Consider the following 18,048-nt stretch of genomic DNA (forward strand, 5'->3'; position numbering starts at 1 on the left):
TCAGTCATATTTTCACTTTGAGTCCGGGCAGGAATTAATCCTCATCACTTACCAGACATAACCCAATTGTTATTAAAATAACATAATGCCAATAACAATACTTAAATCACATGTTCCACATGTCCTACTTATCAAGCACTGCCTCCTTTTATGTCCTCTAGTTCTTGTGTCATCTGTGCTTACTAGATGTACCCACTAAAACTATAAGATGCCCTCAGTGAAGTGAAGATTTTTTTTGTTTTTGTGTAAGACATCTCAGCAACCTAGGTTATTTTATTAAATAACAGCTTTCTAATTAATTAAAAATATCACCTTAAGAACAATTTAGGACTATTAAGATCTTTGTTAATGAAAGAAATTTACTATCCTATTTCAATGTTTCAGAGATATTTGATCATAGAATTAACCTATCATTTTTTAAAATAATTTTTGAAATGAATGCTAAGTTAATTTAATTTAATAATTTGATTTCTATACCGCCCTTCTCCCGAAGGACTCAGGGCGGTTAGATGGACAACTATCAATTTCTCCAATCAGATTCAGATCTGTAAAAGCACATGTACTGGAAGGAATCATCTGAATTTGCTTGAAGCAATCTCCATGGAACAGGCTGCCATCTTAAATCCATCACAGGGAACTAAATGGCTTAACATTCATAATCTCTTTATAGAAATTATTAACTGTTCCTGTGCCATTGCCTGGAAACTATAAGTTATAAGCATAAACAAGAAAATGGATGCACAACTCAAATATCTGAAGTCATTGAGACAGTAGTGAATTAGTGTAGTAAAAATGGATAATCACTTTGCTTTTAGTGCAAATCGCACAGGCAAATCCATCAGCTGACAATTATTGCTGTTATGGAACAATGAATCCTTTCAATGGCATAAAAAAAATCTGAGGTTTTGCAATTTCTAAACTGGCACTATTTAATGACCCATGGTCTGATAACTATATATGCATATAATAAAATGTTCTTATTTACTTAACAAAAGGGAGGACAAACAGATATCTTGACACACCTAGAAGCATCAGATTTAATAACTTGTTTTAGGATAAAAGTTCCAATTTATTTCAAAATATATAAATTTGTAAGTTTTAATTTAGAGAAAACACATTGGAAAGCTTCTTCACATAGATGAATTTAAGATATCTTAAGCAAATGTATTTCAAATGTATTTTTGTATTTGCAATTTGCTTGACAGGGATTCTTAAAAACCTCATAAAATTTCATAAAAATCTATCATACTTTTTCCTGAAATGCAAATTGCAGGGACAACTAAGACTTCAGAAAGTCTGCTGTTTATAAAGAACAAAGTACACCAGCAATGAAATAAACAATTATTGAGTTCTAAAGCAGAGAAGCTAACACAAAAACACAGAAATATTTCCTCACTGAATTAAGAGGAGAAATTATCCAGAGAGACTGACAAGATTCTCAGTTAATATTTTATATAGACATTAGTGGATCTCCCAACACAGGTTAGCGTGATTTGCATTGACTTTTGAATAAATATTTTTCAAGGTGTACTTGGCTATTGGAAGAAGCAGGGAAGAAAAAGTTTGCACATGCTTCAAGAATTTCAAATTCATTTTATAGGGCAATTTTTCTCAACCTGGCATTCTTCAGAAGTATCACAACTACAATTTCCAAAAATCTTTGTAACCTGAAGGACTGAGAATTCTAGGTTTAACCCCCCAACACACCTAAAAGCATCAGATTTAATAACTCATTTTAGGATTAAAAACTCCAATTTATTTCAAAATATATAAATTTGTAAGTTTTAATTTAGAGAAAACACATCTCAAGCAATTCCTGTATATACTTTGAATCTATGTGCAACTGAGTGGGGTGGGATGTTGACATCATGCAAGTATTAAAACAAAAGCATATCAACTTCCCCAAACATATTTTGAAACGAAGATCAGACTCCTTCTTAAAAAAGTACCAAAATATTTCTAAACTACTCCATGACCAAGGAATGAGTCAAAATCTCTCAATCTAACGTTAAGAAATTACAGAAAAAGGTTGTTGATAGCAAGCACCACTGCAAACATTCCAAAAGGTGCACAGAAAATTTTGAGGAGTTATATTGATTGAGTTTGCATGACACATGAAATTCTAAAGTACTTAACCACATTTTAGTTTGGTTTTGTGCAATTTAGTCTGTGTTACCACTTTCAGGTGAGCCCTATATACCCATAGAGTTAGGTGAAGCATGTCACACAAATATGTCTATTTAAGTAAAATATAGACTGAAAATGACTGATTGAAAGAGTACACTAACAAATTCATAGCTCTTTGGGGAAAAGTTCAACATGAAATGAGAGTCATTTAAAACAAGCAAAAAAGCCACTTAGTGGCTTGCTTTGCAATAGAGTTGGCTTGTTCTTACAAATGCACACAATTTTCAATGCTCCCTTTCACCACTTCAACCTGGAATCCAAAATAAATATTTTCTATCCTTCACTGGCAAGCCTGAGGCACTGAAGAACTATCATTGGATGGTTTAGATTGGAAAGAATGAAACAAGAATTACATTTCAGAGGAAGAACATGAACATGTAGATTACAGGCTTATTATAAGCAAAAAAAATATTTTCCTGTATGAAGAATGACAGAGTTGTATAATATATGAGCCAATAAACAAAATTTAAAATAAGACACAAAGAACACTTTGAAGTAAGTTTGTACAAGAGTTTTAAATTCTATTCAGACAACATTGACAAAGAGACTGCTTCAGAAATCTTAACTTGTAGAAAATATTATTGCTGACAGAATTCAGGAGAATATCCAAAATAATTTTAAAAATTCCAAAAACTTAAGAGGAAGAGACTGAGAATGCTCTTTTAATGAATTATACTGGCAAATTGTATAAGGAATTTTTCAGATAGCCAATAGAAGCCCTCTGAAACAGAAAGAGGAGCCAAATCAAATTCTGTAATGTATAGGGAAAAATGGGATTCAGAATTCCTTCCACGATGAGGAAATATGGGACTGTTTCCATACATGCTGCTCAGCTTACAAAAGGATTCAGAACTTCAGAATGAGTGGATTCATATGACCCATAAAAAGAAGAAAAAATTCTGGAGCAACTTTCATTGCTGGAACAATTAGTATAGTATAGGATTTCTATATAACCTTGTATGTGAAACGGTTAAACATGGCCACCATGTTTCTTTTTTCAGCTTTTAAAGTAACAAGGAGAATCATTTTTTTAAACTTTGATTTTATAGGATTTCACCAATTAACAGGAAGCCATTAAAAGGACTAAAAGTATCTATATTAAAAATAACAGCTAATCAAGATTTAAATTACATGTTTTATCATGAAATCAGAGCAAGGTGCTATCTCATTTAGAAGGCACTAAGACGAAATATTTTGAAAATAACTGGCTCTCCCAAACTATCACATGGGCTAGATAAGCTACAGAGTATGGTATTTGATGCAAAATACTGCAATAAGTAAAATCCTTTCAGACAAATGTTTCAAATTAAAAACAACTTTTTATACAGCAAAAGTGTATTAAACATCAGCAAATAAAAACAAACATGCCAATGGGGGTGGACATGTGAAGTATTTAAATGGATAACTTACTATAAAGTATTAAGTTTTAACTATAAACAAGCCAATTCAAGTGTATATGCATGTATGTTAATATATTAAAATCATGTAACTTATATATTTAAACAAAGGACATAGTAAACCAATAGACTGTTCTGCATTTTAACAGGTGATCCAAAATGCAAGATTTACTTCAAGATATGCAATTAATTTTGTTCTGATAAGGACTAATTTTTCATGGCAATATGAAAAATTGAATAAATTTGATAGCATGGGTATAAAACAAAAAACAAAAGAAAAATGTAATTTCTATCACAAAACAACAATAAAGTACATGTAAAATAATTCTCAAAATTAGCAGTAATTTGACCTATTTCCTATCCACCATTCCTCCCATGCTAAATCAAGAATTGCAAGTTACTTAAGATATGAATTGAACCTAAACATTTAAAAGGGCTTTTTTTTCAGATGCAATTTCTAAATTAAATTAATACTAGAAGAAAAGAAAAGAAAAATAGCAAATCAAAAATTAACAGGTCAACAGTATTATTAGAAAAGATTTGCACATTAAGGGAAAAATAAAAGAGGCAGGTGCTATAAAAGCACCTATTTTAAATTATTTCAAAAGGATTACCAAGAATTTAAACATGTGAATTATGCAGAATTTTCTGCAGTTGGTTAAGACTGAAGAGGGCGGCGTCAAACTGATGATAAGATCAAGGGACATGTGTTTGTTATGTTCTACAAAAAATAATGCAAAATGTCCCAGAAAGTGAAACTACTGAAAAACCAGATTAATAACAAGTTGCTACATTTTCATTTGCTCACAGGTCCCAGACATGCAAGGGCAAATTAATACAAGTAAAAGCCAAAAGGCAGAATTAGAAAGAGATAAAACTGTTAAGATAGTATAAATAGGTAGATATGCATGAAAATTACAAACGACACCAGATGCAGAACTGAAAAAGACTCGTCAGACGTTGTGACTTAGAACCACTGAGTTTAAATGAGATACATTTAGCATCACTACACTGGTGAGAGAACCACTTTGCTTCAGGCCACGGTGCTGCAAGAACACCCTAAAAGAATTAGACCTAAGCAGGACCAACCGAGCAAGGAAGAACATGCAGGAAAGATTATTATCGCATGGTAGAGCCAAAGATACTATGGAAAAAGAAAAACGGTTCATGTGCTATAATTGGCCTAATGCTAATCCTTACAGGACCATTCTATGCTGTGTTAATTTAGTAAAATACAGGGGCAGAATGATGGTACAGTCCCTGCTAGATAATACAAGTTTGCTCAGAAGAGGCATAAGCACAGAAAGAAATGCTCATTTGCATACACTGTCTTAAACTTAGATTGGATCAAATAACCTGTTCCTCAAACTTCCCCTATTAGTTTTACGAGCATTGTTTAACACAGGAACTTTTATATTAAGAAAAGAAAAATAACACAGGTGGTCACCCACAGCTAGAGATCCCCAACTTTCAAGTAACTATGTCTCTTGGACAGCTATATTAAACAACACTGCAGAATTTCATAATATTTTGTGCTATGTTGATAAGCCAACCTTTTATGTTCACTCTATGTTCAATGTATTAAGTGAATATTCACCTAGTTTTACTCAAACATTTGATGCATCCTCTTTGAGAATGAATTATTCAAGTTAACTATATTGCAAATTAAAAAGAGAGGACAAATTACATTCTGTATGCTTCTTTTAGATTGAAAAAATATGTGTTTTAAAGGCTTGTCATTCAAAATGTAGAAGAAAACATTTCTGTTAAAAAATCCAATATTAAAAAAATCATTAAGACACTGGTATTTTTCTTCTAATCTTAAAAATCTTACAAATATACTACAGCTTAACCAAGAAAAAATGTCATCATGAGCATGCTGCTGTTTAGCATGCAATGCCACTGATAACTGTTTGGTTCCAGATATCAAAATAACTTCAATTCCCCAGCTGCTAATCCCAAAGCCCTCATTAATAACAATCTTATTTTTAAAAAGGTAAAATCTAGAGTTAGTGGCAATTTTTTATCTTCACAGTAAATTGTTAACAAAGTGAGCTGTATAATGGTCATCTGTAAAATGGCATCATCAGTCAATTGGACCCTGAAAAATAAGTTTAATGCAGTTCTGGTCTCCAGTTAGCTGGGTAGCACAAAAAGGGCAGGCAGCATGGAATGCGTGAGTACCATGTGGCAATGGGATCTGAGACCAGTATTTGGCAGATTTTTCTGAGCATACATGCCCGCAAGGGGTGAAAGCATATGTTGGTGGACCAGCATCAACATAAAAGCCTGCTTCACACCCAAGCCAAAGAGGAACATAGGGACCAACAGTTCTGCACATAGGGCATTCACGCTCATTGGCTTCTGTATCACTGCGGTGTCCCCAGTTATGATAACCATGGACATGGCCACAGCTGAGGTAAGCCCACGGTTGTTTTTCTTCTACCACTTCTTTACGGTTAATGCTTGGAAAAGCCAGTGTATTCAGTCCCACAGGGCACTGGGGCCTTGCAGCATTGATTTCTTGTCGTAGAGCCTCAATGTGTTTTTGAGTTGGTGTGTGAAATAAGCCATCTGCTGTTCTCCACAAGAGAGAGGCCCCACATAGATCAATGAGAGAACCATCTTGTAGGATGTTGGTTTCATTTTCCACCTAAAACACCAGGCAGAAAAGAAGAATAATTTGCAATCAATTACTTTCGCAATGTTCCTCACAGTTCTGGAAACAATGAAAGTTTCATTTTCCCCTTAATTTTTTTTTATTATGATGACCCATCCAGCCTTTTCTTTTTTTTCCTGTGTAGAACACTGAGACAATGGCATCAGAATAATAAATACCTGAATAAGAGCTAGAGCAATGGACAATTATTATTATTATTTATTATTTTAGCAGTCTTTTCTAACTTCTGCATACTTAAGAGGTGTGAGTTCATCTACCAGAATTTCCTAGCCAACACAATTCCCAATATCCATATTCATCTGATTTATAAGCTGCCCCCATTACCCAAGTCTAATAATTAGTCACAAACATATCCAAATAATAAAACAAATAGAAAAATGCTTGCCTAAGGGCCTGTTGAAAGAGCCACATTCCAAGGCTTGCATAAACAACAACAGTGCTATGGCTGCGTGGACTTTGGAGGAGTGAATAGGTGATATTATCTCATATGGGGCAGATAGAGCTACAGGAAAGCACTGAGATCTGACAGCATTTGAATGATGGCACCTGAAGCATCCCACTAATTTTATAGGATGGGCAAACATAAATGGAAGAGGTGTTTCCATAGATCATCAGGCCTCAAGCCACAAAGAACTTTTTACACCCACTTCTTGTTTAGCAATTTCAGTTAGCAACCATTTGCAATATGATAGTAATCAGAATCATTTTCTAGCCAATGCAGCATTTACTATCAAATTTCATGCCCTGACAACACATAGAGAAATGAGTAGCTATACAACTTTATCTGACTGACATGTCAGCAATCAATGATCTTCACGGAGTTTCTCTCTCTCAGGTGTTCACCATTTCTTTAACTTGGTGTTGGAATGTAACTCCATCACTAAATGAGGATTGGGTGTAAACAATGACCAGCACTTTGAATTCCATCTACTTACTAATTACCAACCAATATAGCTAGTGGAGCAGAAGTGAACCTAGAATGTTTCAAAGTATACCCATATCCACTCACAACTCCACAATCAGGGCCAAATGTGGCTACCAATTAGTCTTCAAGGGCAGCCCACATACAACACACTGCAACAGCCCAACTTTGTGTAGTAGCTCCCAATTCAAGAAAGATTCTAAGTATATCTTTATGTATCTTTGTGAGCTACGATGATTTCCAGACTGTCTCTGGGTGCAACTCAAGGTGCTAGTTATCACCCACAAGACCCAAGGTAGTGTAATTTGCAGGATTCCTCGACTCTTATGGTCCCCATCCATTTCACCAGATCCAGCAGGTTAGGTATCCTCAAGGTCCCTTTTGTTAAGCTGGACTTCTTTCCCCACAAATTCCTGTGTGGCTTCTCATTCGGGAGGTAAAATGGTTCTGTTGTAAGATGGATTCATGTTTATTTATCTTTGCAGAGTTTTTATGTTGTCTTGTTCTTTAAGCTTCTTTTCAATAATATTTACTGTTTGTTTAACTAAGAACCACTTTAATGTTCTTTAATGGTTAGAAATAATTTTAAATCATGTTTTTCATCATTAACTTACTAGCTTGCCTCTTTGTTGAGCAGATCTTGTTTCCCGTAGAGTATACACATCACCGCAGACTGAAATTTCTCGCCAAACACCAGGTTTAGATTCTTCAGTGAACCCTCCTTTAGGATGCATGACTAGAACGCCATTAGTTGTTAATCCATCCATGTGCCCATCTGGATTCTTCCATTTTGCTGCTTTTTCCTAAACAAAATGCCACAGCAAAAAAAATTTAAAAAATATTCAGGCTTTCCACACTTGCATTACCAAGTGCCTAATACAGCCAAGTATTAGCAACCACATATCAGAGGATAAATAGAAGAACAAGAATACAGCTTGGAATCAAAAACAGATTATCAGTAACTTGGACTAAATGCTGTACAACTAAGTACTATTTTTGATAACAGGTTTTCTTTATCTATTTCAAATAGAAAATAAGTTTGCCTTAATTACGGCCCTTCCAATAGATCATATACAGCAGCTTTCTTTGGCTTTATCTGTAAAATACTTTAACATTTATTATGAGAGATGCAGAAATAAATAACAGTCAATAAATAATATGGAAGTGGAACTAATTATCTGGGATTAATAGGGAAAGGAAAAGGAGAAGATGAAGTCTATTTTGAGATATATAGCAATTAAAAAAGAAACCCAATAGTGTTTTCAGAGAAAGAATGGACAAATTCTGGCCAAACATTCAAAGCAAGCACTGTCTGTATTAGTCAAACTCAGTTCTCATTTCTTGCTTCATTTTTTTTACAAAAATAAAAATGCTTCTCCTTTGTACAACTATGATTGCTAAATGATCTTATTATATCGACTGCTTTCTTTGATTATTAACTCTACATAGAAACTAAACACATATAAGGTACTCTAAGTTGGCAGTGATGGGAGCAGCATATAAACATAGCAAAAAAAACAAAACACAGAGGAAGCAAACAAGCAGGCCAGCCAAGCCAGCAAACTATCTACTTCTATCTGAGGTTGTGGAGAATTGCTACTAGTTTAAAGTCCATAATATTGGATAAGACAATTAAGCATTCTAGAGCGCTCTGCATGGGTTGCGTTTAAAGACCACCCGGAAGGTTCAACTGATGCAAAATGCAGCGACCCTGGTGCTCATGGGTGCTTGCTATTGGACACACATTATACCTATTTTGGAAACCTGCAATGGATTCCTATCAGCTTCCAAGTGCAACTTAAATTACTGGTTTTAATCTATAAAGCTTTCTATGGCTTGGTGTTCTGTTATCTTCCTGTCCGCATCTCTCTGAAATTAGCACAACCGTTTTGATCATGCTGGGAGAAGCAATTGGTTGGTTCTCATTTTTGGTATTTCAAAGAGACTGAGGCCCAGTTGCAGTTTTTACCACCAGCTCAACTCTCTGGACGTGCTTTTAGGAAACTTCTTAAAACACAGTTTTTCTGGTGGTGTTTTGGGGGCTGATGCCAGATGCCTTTTGGAGGGTAGGTTCCTCTATTTCCACTGTTGGTTTTATTTTCATTTTTATTGCTGATAATGTGGTATATAAATACATATATAAAAGTATGACTATTCTCAGAACTCTTTATTCCTATTTTTATAAAATAGATTGATTTGCAAGAAACAGTCATCACTCTGAGAGAAGCTATTATATGAAGCAGCCTTTCATTATATGACACACAGGTCATGTCCTGACTTTTATGAAAATTTGATATACTCACCCCAAGAAATATGTTTTTGGAAGAGTCAAATCCTGCAGCAAAAATTCTGGCTGTGTACGGTGCATTCCGGTCACAGACAATACGGCATGCAAACCTGGAAATAGTACTTTGGGTGATCTGAGTTTCATCACTGTTTTGGCTGCCTGAAATTGTATCTGTTACAACAAAATCTATGGGGCTCTCTGTTGATCTGCCAACCTGAAAGAGTTAATAGTATATAAACAAGAAATCCCATAAGTGAAGTCCTGTGAACAAAACAAGCGAACAGTTTAACTGTTCTTCACAAGCCCTCCCCACTAGAAATGGGCATAGTTTAGGTCAGTGTTTCTCAACCTTGGCAACTTTAAGATATGTGGACTTCATCTCCCAGGATTCTCTATCCAGCATGGGGAATGCTGCTTCAGGATGCAGAACATCTTATAGTCCAAGGGTAGGCAACCTTGGCTCTTTTAAGACTCGTGGACTTCAATTCTCAGAATTCCTGAGCCAGCATGGCTGGCTCAGGAATTCTGGGAGTTGAAAGTCCACAAGTCTTAAAAGAGCCAAGGTTGCCTACCCCTGTTATAGTCAATCACAGTTTGAAGGATCTGAGGTAACAGAATTTTCTGCCTGAGGCTTGAAAATTACAGGTAGTCCTTCACTTACAACAATTCATCTAGTGACTGTTCAAAGTTACAATGGCACTGAAAAAGTGACATATGGCTGTTTTTCACACTTATAACCATTGCATGCCCACAGTCATGTGATCAAAATTCAGATGCTTGGCGACTGGCTCATATTTCTGACAACTGCAATGTCTTGGGGTCATGTGATCCCCTTTTGCAACCGTCTGACAAGCAAAGTCAATTGAGAAGCCGTATTCACTTAACAGCCATGTTACTAACTTAACAGCTGCAGTGATTCACTTAACAGCTGTATCAAGAAAGGTTGTAAAATGGGACAAAATTCACAACTGTTTCACTTTGCAACAGAAATTTTGAGCTCAATTGTGGTCGTAAGTCGAGGACTACCTGTATTACATTCAAGTTAACACTACACTAGATGTACTGTTACATGCACTCAGGAATTTCTTAATTTTCACAATAAATATCGCTTACCAGAAGATATCTCTACAGATAGTCCTCAACTTATGACCATTCATTTAATGCCAGTTTGAATTGATAATGGCCTTGGAAATTATGCAAAACTTTGCATGCAGACAGACACCAGTCACATGACCAGAGTCTGGGTGCTCGTCAACCTCTTTGCACTTATGACAAGTTGCCAAGCACCCCATAATTGTGTGATCATCATCTGCCATCTCTACTGGCTTCCCCAGAAAGTCAATGGGGAAGCTGCCTGGGAATGTTCAAGCTGCTGCCACTTGTTCAGAAGATTCCTTGTAGTCTCTGGAGGGTGGCTAAAAGAACTCCCTGTCAAAAGATTTCAGCTCCATGCCTGCTTGGATTTCAGCAGAGCGCTCTTTCAGTCAAACCCCCCCCCCCGATAGAAAGAACTCCCTGATGAAAAATTTGAGCTCTGCCCAGCTTGGGTATTGGCAGGCTCCAACATCCAAGCAGGCATAGAGCTCAAATTCTTCAAGCAGGGAGCTTTCTCAGCCAGCCCCCAAAAATGAGAGGCAGCCAAACTCCAGGCATGATTTTCAGCCCCTGAATGGAGAGGCAGCATGAAAAGGTAGGGAGTGCAGAGTGTCTCAGGAAGGTGAGAAGGTCTCTGGGAAGACCAGTGCAGGCCCCCATGTGAGGACCTCTCCACTCAGGGGCCAAAAATCATGCCTGGAATTTAGCAGGAAAGATTTTCTACTCCTGAGCAGAGAAGCACTCACGTGCAGCCTGCACCTTACAAGGTCTGCTCCAACCCTCTGAGGCACCCTGCATGCCTTTCCCAAGACTCCTGTCTGCTTAACAGTCTGAGATTGCTTAACAACAACCACTAGGAGAAAAACAACCACATGACATCTCTCTTAACCACTCAAGAGTTCCAACTGTGGTCAGAAGTTGAGGACCCTTGTATTGCCTATGTGCGATTGCTCAAAAATGTTTGCCCCATCATGTTTTATTTAAGAACATGCTATTATGGTATATTACAGTGGTGGCCAAAATTGTGGAAACCTTTTGGGAAAAGTGTATTTTTGCGGTTTGATGGCTAATAATACATTTGGGGGGGAGTAGTACCATAAAATTATATATCAATGGAAAGATAATTTAATCACGAATGTAATGCAACAAAGTTTGTTCAATTATCTGTATTCTATGAAAAGTTATAGCCAAATAACCAGAAAAAGGAAACACAACTTGCTTAGGTTGATATCAGGTAGCTTTCCTTCATCTGATTGTAGCCTATGAACATGAGTGTTTAGAGAGCCAATCAGGTGTCATCTTGTTTTGGCAATGAGCCAATCAGATCACAGTAGGATTCAGTTACTGATGTCATGTACTGAAGCTGAGAGGAGGACATTTGTCAGTGTGTTATGTGATCGCTATCAAGTTGGTTGGGGTTTTTTTTGTGTTCTTTCATTTAGTGAGCTTGTAAAACTTAATAACATTAAAGTAATGGTGCAAAGAGTTGACTGGTTGCCCAGAAAGCAATGTAAAATAGTATTATTAAGTGAACAAGGCTACAGTTATAAAGAAATTAGAAGAAAAATTGGTGGAAACTTAACCAAAGGTGGCATTTCTACTGTACAATTTTCCCAAAAGGTTTCCACAATTTTGGCCACTTACTGTAGATTTTGATATCCTGGACTTGAATCAATAAACTTGCTACAAAAGTATGAAATATCTAAAGCCCACATACACTTTCCAAAATATGTGCCTCAACTGTTTTTTAATGTAATGTTCATAGAATACTGCCACAGGTGCAATTATTATCTAGAAATTTTATGTTTGATTTTTTTTTCTTTAGTAGAGGACTCCAATCAACATATACAATGCTCCGTAGTCCCCCCGTCCCCCCCCAAACAACCATTCTGGAATACAATTTGGTCTGAGAAATTGCTTTATGAAGTATTACTATCTAGATCCATTTTTAAAAAATTCATATAGGCAATTCTCTGGGTAAAATAGCTTATTAGGTTACAGGAAAACATATTGTTTGCTAACAGGCAGGAAGGAGGGGACAATCCCCTCCTATCTGTAGCCAACATAGAAATTCAGGATATTTTTTAACGGCCTTCTGTCAAGCAAATTGGTGAAAAAGGGGAACAATCTGTCCCTCTCCATTAGCCTATTACATTTCCATGCTAATTATTGAGGAAGAGGCTTCCTGTCCTAGCATGGAAATAAAGTGCACTGGCAAAGAGGGGATTGGAGCAATCCAATCTGTTCATTTGCCTCAAAGCAATTCCTGGTTGTCCAGGCTACCAAAGAAGGCTTAAATTCCAGGCTGTATCAGATAGTTGCCATAGTGAATATATCTCGCTCAGGGCTGAGTTGCTGGGTTCTTGGCATTCTCTGTGCTTGCTTTTCTTCCTGCAGACATTTCATTACCAAGCTAGGTAACATTTTCAGTGCACAGGGAAGTGGAGATTACTGATTGTGTAGATGAGGTAGCTTGTCCTACCAGCCTTGATTGAGGCATTGCTTCTTCCTGGATTGCTTCTGAGTTAGATATTGTTTCTTCTTTGATTGTTCTTGTTTGCCTGGTGTGGTTCAGGTTTACATGGGTAAACTACTATCAACTACCTGAAACCTATAATTTCAGCAAGCATAATCACTCTCAGAAAGTCCAAGCTGGTTCAGCACTGCTTATCTTGTGGTATAAACAGTTACATTTTTTACATTCTAGAGTCAATGTATAGGAAGCATTTAATTGCTGAACAATAGTGAAGACACGGAGATATGACACGATTAATTCCTACATGAGAGACCTTCTCATATGAAACCACTCTCAGCTTTTCAAAAAACAAATAGAATATCAGTTTAACAAATATCACTACATGTTCTGGCTTGGAAAATCACTGAAGTAGGAAAAATCATCAAAGGAAAAATTGAATTAATCTACTTCCAAACAAATCTTGAAAATTAACTAAGGCCTTTCCAAATGGAGTGGGGAGTTGAGGCACTTCTGTGAATCTGTTATACTGAACATGATGTACATAGTACATGGACATACTTTCAAAATAATTTTGAGATCAAAACATAAACAATGCAGCTACCACTAGTTCTTACTGAGAGAACTTGCAAAAATGCCTGAATAAGATCCATCCAAGTTCAGGAATATTATTCTAAGGCACTACTCATGTGTCAACCAACTAATTTTCAAAAGCATGCTCCATTAAGTAAATAACAGGAAATCTATGTATTAATTGTTCATAAGATCTGCTATAAAAGGATGTTTTAAATATTCCACATGAAAAACTTTTCAGTGACAGAAAATACATGGAACTGCAGTTACATATCACTATCATGAAAATATTTTGTTGCATGCATTTAAGCTAGGAAACCACACAACTGACCACAGATTCCTAGTGTACATTCATGTAACTAGTAAGATAACTCTTTTGCAATCTATACATAAACTATACTTTTCTGTACAAAGCCATAAACTGGACAGAGAAGCAATTAACATTCTTCAGCAGTTGTAATACTTTTAATTATACAGATTATTTCATACCAACTTTGGAAAATCTGAGAACAATGCAATACTAGGATCAATGGCTATTAGCCTTAAAGGCAGTGTAACTGCCTCTAAAGGCCATCTACTAAGAGGCAAGTAGGCTTCCTCGTGTAGTTGATTGGCCCTATGAGAACTAATTGCTGGATTAGATGGGCCTGGGGTCAGATCCAGCAGGGTAGTATGTATGTTCTTAATATAAAAGACAGAGACAGGGCAGAGCGTAAAAGCTTGCTGAGAATTACTTTTCATATGACAAATTTCCAAACCCAAAGGACACATATGATACATTAAAATATCTAGGAAGTCTATTTTATGATACCACAAGCAACTACTTTTATGTAATGTTAGTACACTTACCTGAAACATATCAGTATCTTTATCATGTGTATATTCTACTACAACGGTCTGATTTCGTGACAAAGTGTAGGAGATACTGTGTTGGCCCTTACAACTGATAGCCTGTAGAATAAAACATTCTCTGCTTTATTTAAATAACATTTCTGCCAGAGAAAGAACAGTATAAACACACTTGTAAATGCACTTACAAACATGACTATATGCTTCAAATTGAGTTTTAATTTTCTGTACAGTACACCATATACTGCAATTATTAAGTTTAATCATAACAAATTAAATAAAAATATTTCTTGGGAAACCAAGAATAATCTCCATGTAAGATATAATCATTTATGAGTTTCTGAATGGGACAGGAGGTAGAAAATACTGAGATCTACACTTCATTTTTTTTTAAAAAAAGCATTATCTACTTCACAAACTCAGGAAAACAAAGTGCCTTCCTCTATTTCAGTTCTTCTGTTTTTTGTTTTGTATCTTTTACGTTGGAAATACTGCTTGATGAAAATTTTCTAGAGGAAATTGATATTTTTATATGAAAACCTATTTTACAGATGTATTCAACAATTTATTTCAGTTTTTAAACCCTAGTACTACAACACAGTATTTGCTGTCACAAGAAACATTATAGATCCATTTCTTCTTTTTACTCTGTGGCCAGCATGACTATACACCAAGGCGCATGGAACGCTATTACTGCCCACCAAAGTGGTACCTATTTATCTATTTGCATTAGTATGCTTTCAAACTGCTACATGGGCAGGAGCTGGGGCAAGTAGCAGGAGCTCACTCCATCACATGGTACTTTGGTCTTGAACCCAGGCTGATCCATCACACTCCCATGTTTAGGTATATTGATTACATGTATTATTATTTAAATACCACTTCTCAAATTAAACATTAATTTTACTGTGATTAACAATAATAAATCGGTGGATAGTATTTTTAAATGTTCCTATTTTGTTAAGACTCCATTTATTAGATATATCTTTTTGAATACCATATGTATACCTGTCCATACACACACACAGTCGTTTTGTTTCAGACAACAGAAATCTGGGAAGATTCAAACCACACAGAAAATGCATTCTGAGTAATTATGTCATGTTTTAATACCTCTATAACCTGTAAATTAAATTAAACCTTTTCATGGGTGAAATACCACAAAACTAATTCACAGTTTATAGTTAGAACATCTCTCATTCTTTATGAGTTGTAAATTAACAATAATAAGAGCTTTTTATCAGAAAGACTTTTAACACACAGGGTATTGCAAGGGGCATTAAAAAAATCAAGATGGCACCTTGAATCATGGGACAACTCTGCCCCATGTATCATAATTGCCATATGAACTTTTTGACATATACCCCCCCCAAAATCATCCAGCTCTATGGATGCCTCTATATACTACTAAATATCCATGCTACTAAAATTCTCATTATGGGCGAGATGGACAGCATATATGTTGAATAAATAAAAATAAAATGATCTTTAACTGAGTGAAACGGTGCCTCATAGAGCAACAATTTTTGAACCAAGGAAAGTCAAATGGGTTAACATACAGAATGTGACCAAAATCTGCTGCAGTCATGTGATCATTTTCAACTTTTCATGATAGTTTCCCAGCAGGTTTTGTAATCCCTCACTTCTTCCCCCACCCAGCAAGAAGTAAGGAAACAAGGGAACTCAGTGGAAAAGGTGACAAGGTCAGAAGTTGGTTCTGCTCCCGCTGCTTTTTTGCCTACCTATGACATTCATTTTCTGTTTAGATCAGGAAATATCGCTGAAATGATGAGCCAACGTGGGTTGTCTAGTATATTATACAACCAAAGTCCAAAGCTTACATTTAACTGGCATTCCAAACAGAATAACCTGTCAGAAAAAAACCTTGCCATAGGAGCAACTAAGAAATACAAACTAAGGAACAAATGTTTCCCATTATTCTAAGAGTGCAACTTCCAACTGACTGACAGTCATACTAGACTCTGTGCAGCATATCAAAGGCAACATTCCAAAAGTGGATGGAGCCAGTCCATGTTGGGTTTTATTATGTAACAAGAAACATTTTGAATTGTTTTTGTAGGGTTTTATTAATAATTTGTGTTTGGAACTCTGTATTTTGATATGGCCTATGGGCTAATCAATAAACTAAACTATAGAACTATGTAACAAGAAAGAAGATGTGTAAAAGATACTAATAAACTGCCTAGTCATATTTATCTATGTAGATTCTCAGTCATCCAGGTCATGGCCATCTCAAAGATGCTTTTTCAAAAGGCAACTGGACTATGTTTTTTCCCTTGAGGAAGAAAAAGAAATTTTGTTTCTCATCCAAGAAGCTTCATCAGTTCTGGCTGATGAAACGTCATCTTCTTCTTCAAGGGAAAAAAAATAGTCCAATTGCCTTTTTAAAAAGTATCTTTGAGACTGCCTAGTCATATAGGTAAACTATTTTAATTATTCTGTAAGTATTAAAACTTACCAAAGCTTCAAGTGTTTAAGATACAATTTCCACTAAAATAAAGAAAAAATGTCCCTTATGCTCCTCTTGCTCAGAATTCTATCCTTAAAACACAAATAAAAGAGGTGATTTCAATAGGTGAGCTAAATATGTTTATATAAATCAATTATAAAGCTGGATATATATCTGAAAGGGATGCGGTGGCTCAGTGGGTTAGGATGCTGAGCCTGTCGATCAGAAGGTCGGCAGTTTGGCGGGTCGAATCCCAAGTGCCGCGTAACGGAGTGAGCGCCTGTTACTCGTCCCAGCTTCTGCAAACCTAGCAGTTCGAAAGCACGTAAAAATGCAAGTAGAAAAATAGGGACCACTACGGTGAGAAGGTAACAGCGTTCCGTGCACCTTTGGCGTCCAGTCATGCCGGCCACATGACCATGGAGACGTCCTTGGACAAGTGCTGACTCTTCGGCTTTGAAACGGAGATGAACACCGGCCCCTAAAGTCAGAAACGACTAGCACGCATGTGCAGGGGAACCTTTACCTTTACCTATATATCTGAATGTTCACATACAGTTTTCTACATCTGCTAATTTCCTCATTTTAAATGGCATAATTATTTTTTATTTTAATTATTTCTTTTATATTGTGCTTTTATGTCCTGTAAGCCGCCTTGAGTCACCATGTGTGAATAGGCGGCAATATACATTTTCTACATAAATAAATAATCTCCTAAATATCTCTTAAATTCAGTCTACCACATGCTTAGCCACTGATAGGTAATGTTTAACAAATATTTGTTCTGTAGATATGCTTAAGAATCCAGGTACAACTGAAAAACATTCAGCCATTTCCAGTCAAATAATTAGAATTAAGGATATGTTTGAAAGGTTATTTGGAAATAGTTGATTACAGACGACAAGCTAACCCCAGCTTCATAGTTTGGCATTCTGAAATATCCTTTAGCAACCCTCTTTTTTAAGTTCTATTTTCTACTAGGCAAATTATACATATGTTCCTCCCACATAGATACAGGGTGTCCTTAGTTTGTAATTACAGAAAATTAATGTCCTGTGTTTTTAAAACAACTATTCATTTAGTACTACTTGTACTTAATCTTATTTCACTGAAAC

The 18,048-nt window shown here is 36.0% G+C and overlaps 1 protein-coding gene across 1 annotated transcript in view; it reads right to left on the reverse strand.

Annotated features, from left to right (window-relative positions):
- Window positions 1–480: 480 nt before the first annotated feature.
- Window positions 481–18,048, reverse strand: part of PELI2 (pellino E3 ubiquitin protein ligase family member 2) — a 49,242-nt gene continuing 31,674 nt past the window's right edge. Inside the window, exons 3-6 of the mRNA XM_081315293.1 lie at window positions 14,464–14,565; window positions 9,490–9,687; window positions 7,801–7,989; window positions 481–6,237 (exon numbers count right to left, since the gene is read on the reverse strand). Of these exons, the coding sequence (XP_081171419.1) occupies window positions 5,671–6,237; window positions 7,801–7,989; window positions 9,490–9,687; window positions 14,464–14,565 (1,056 nt within the window). The 3' untranslated portion in view covers window positions 481–5,670. The remainder of the gene's footprint in view (window positions 6,238–7,800; window positions 7,990–9,489; window positions 9,688–14,463; window positions 14,566–18,048) is intronic.

This window comes from Vipera berus (genome assembly GCF_964194415.1).
Source record: "Vipera berus genome assembly, chromosome: 1".
NCBI lineage: Eukaryota > Metazoa > Chordata > Lepidosauria > Squamata > Viperidae > Vipera > Vipera berus.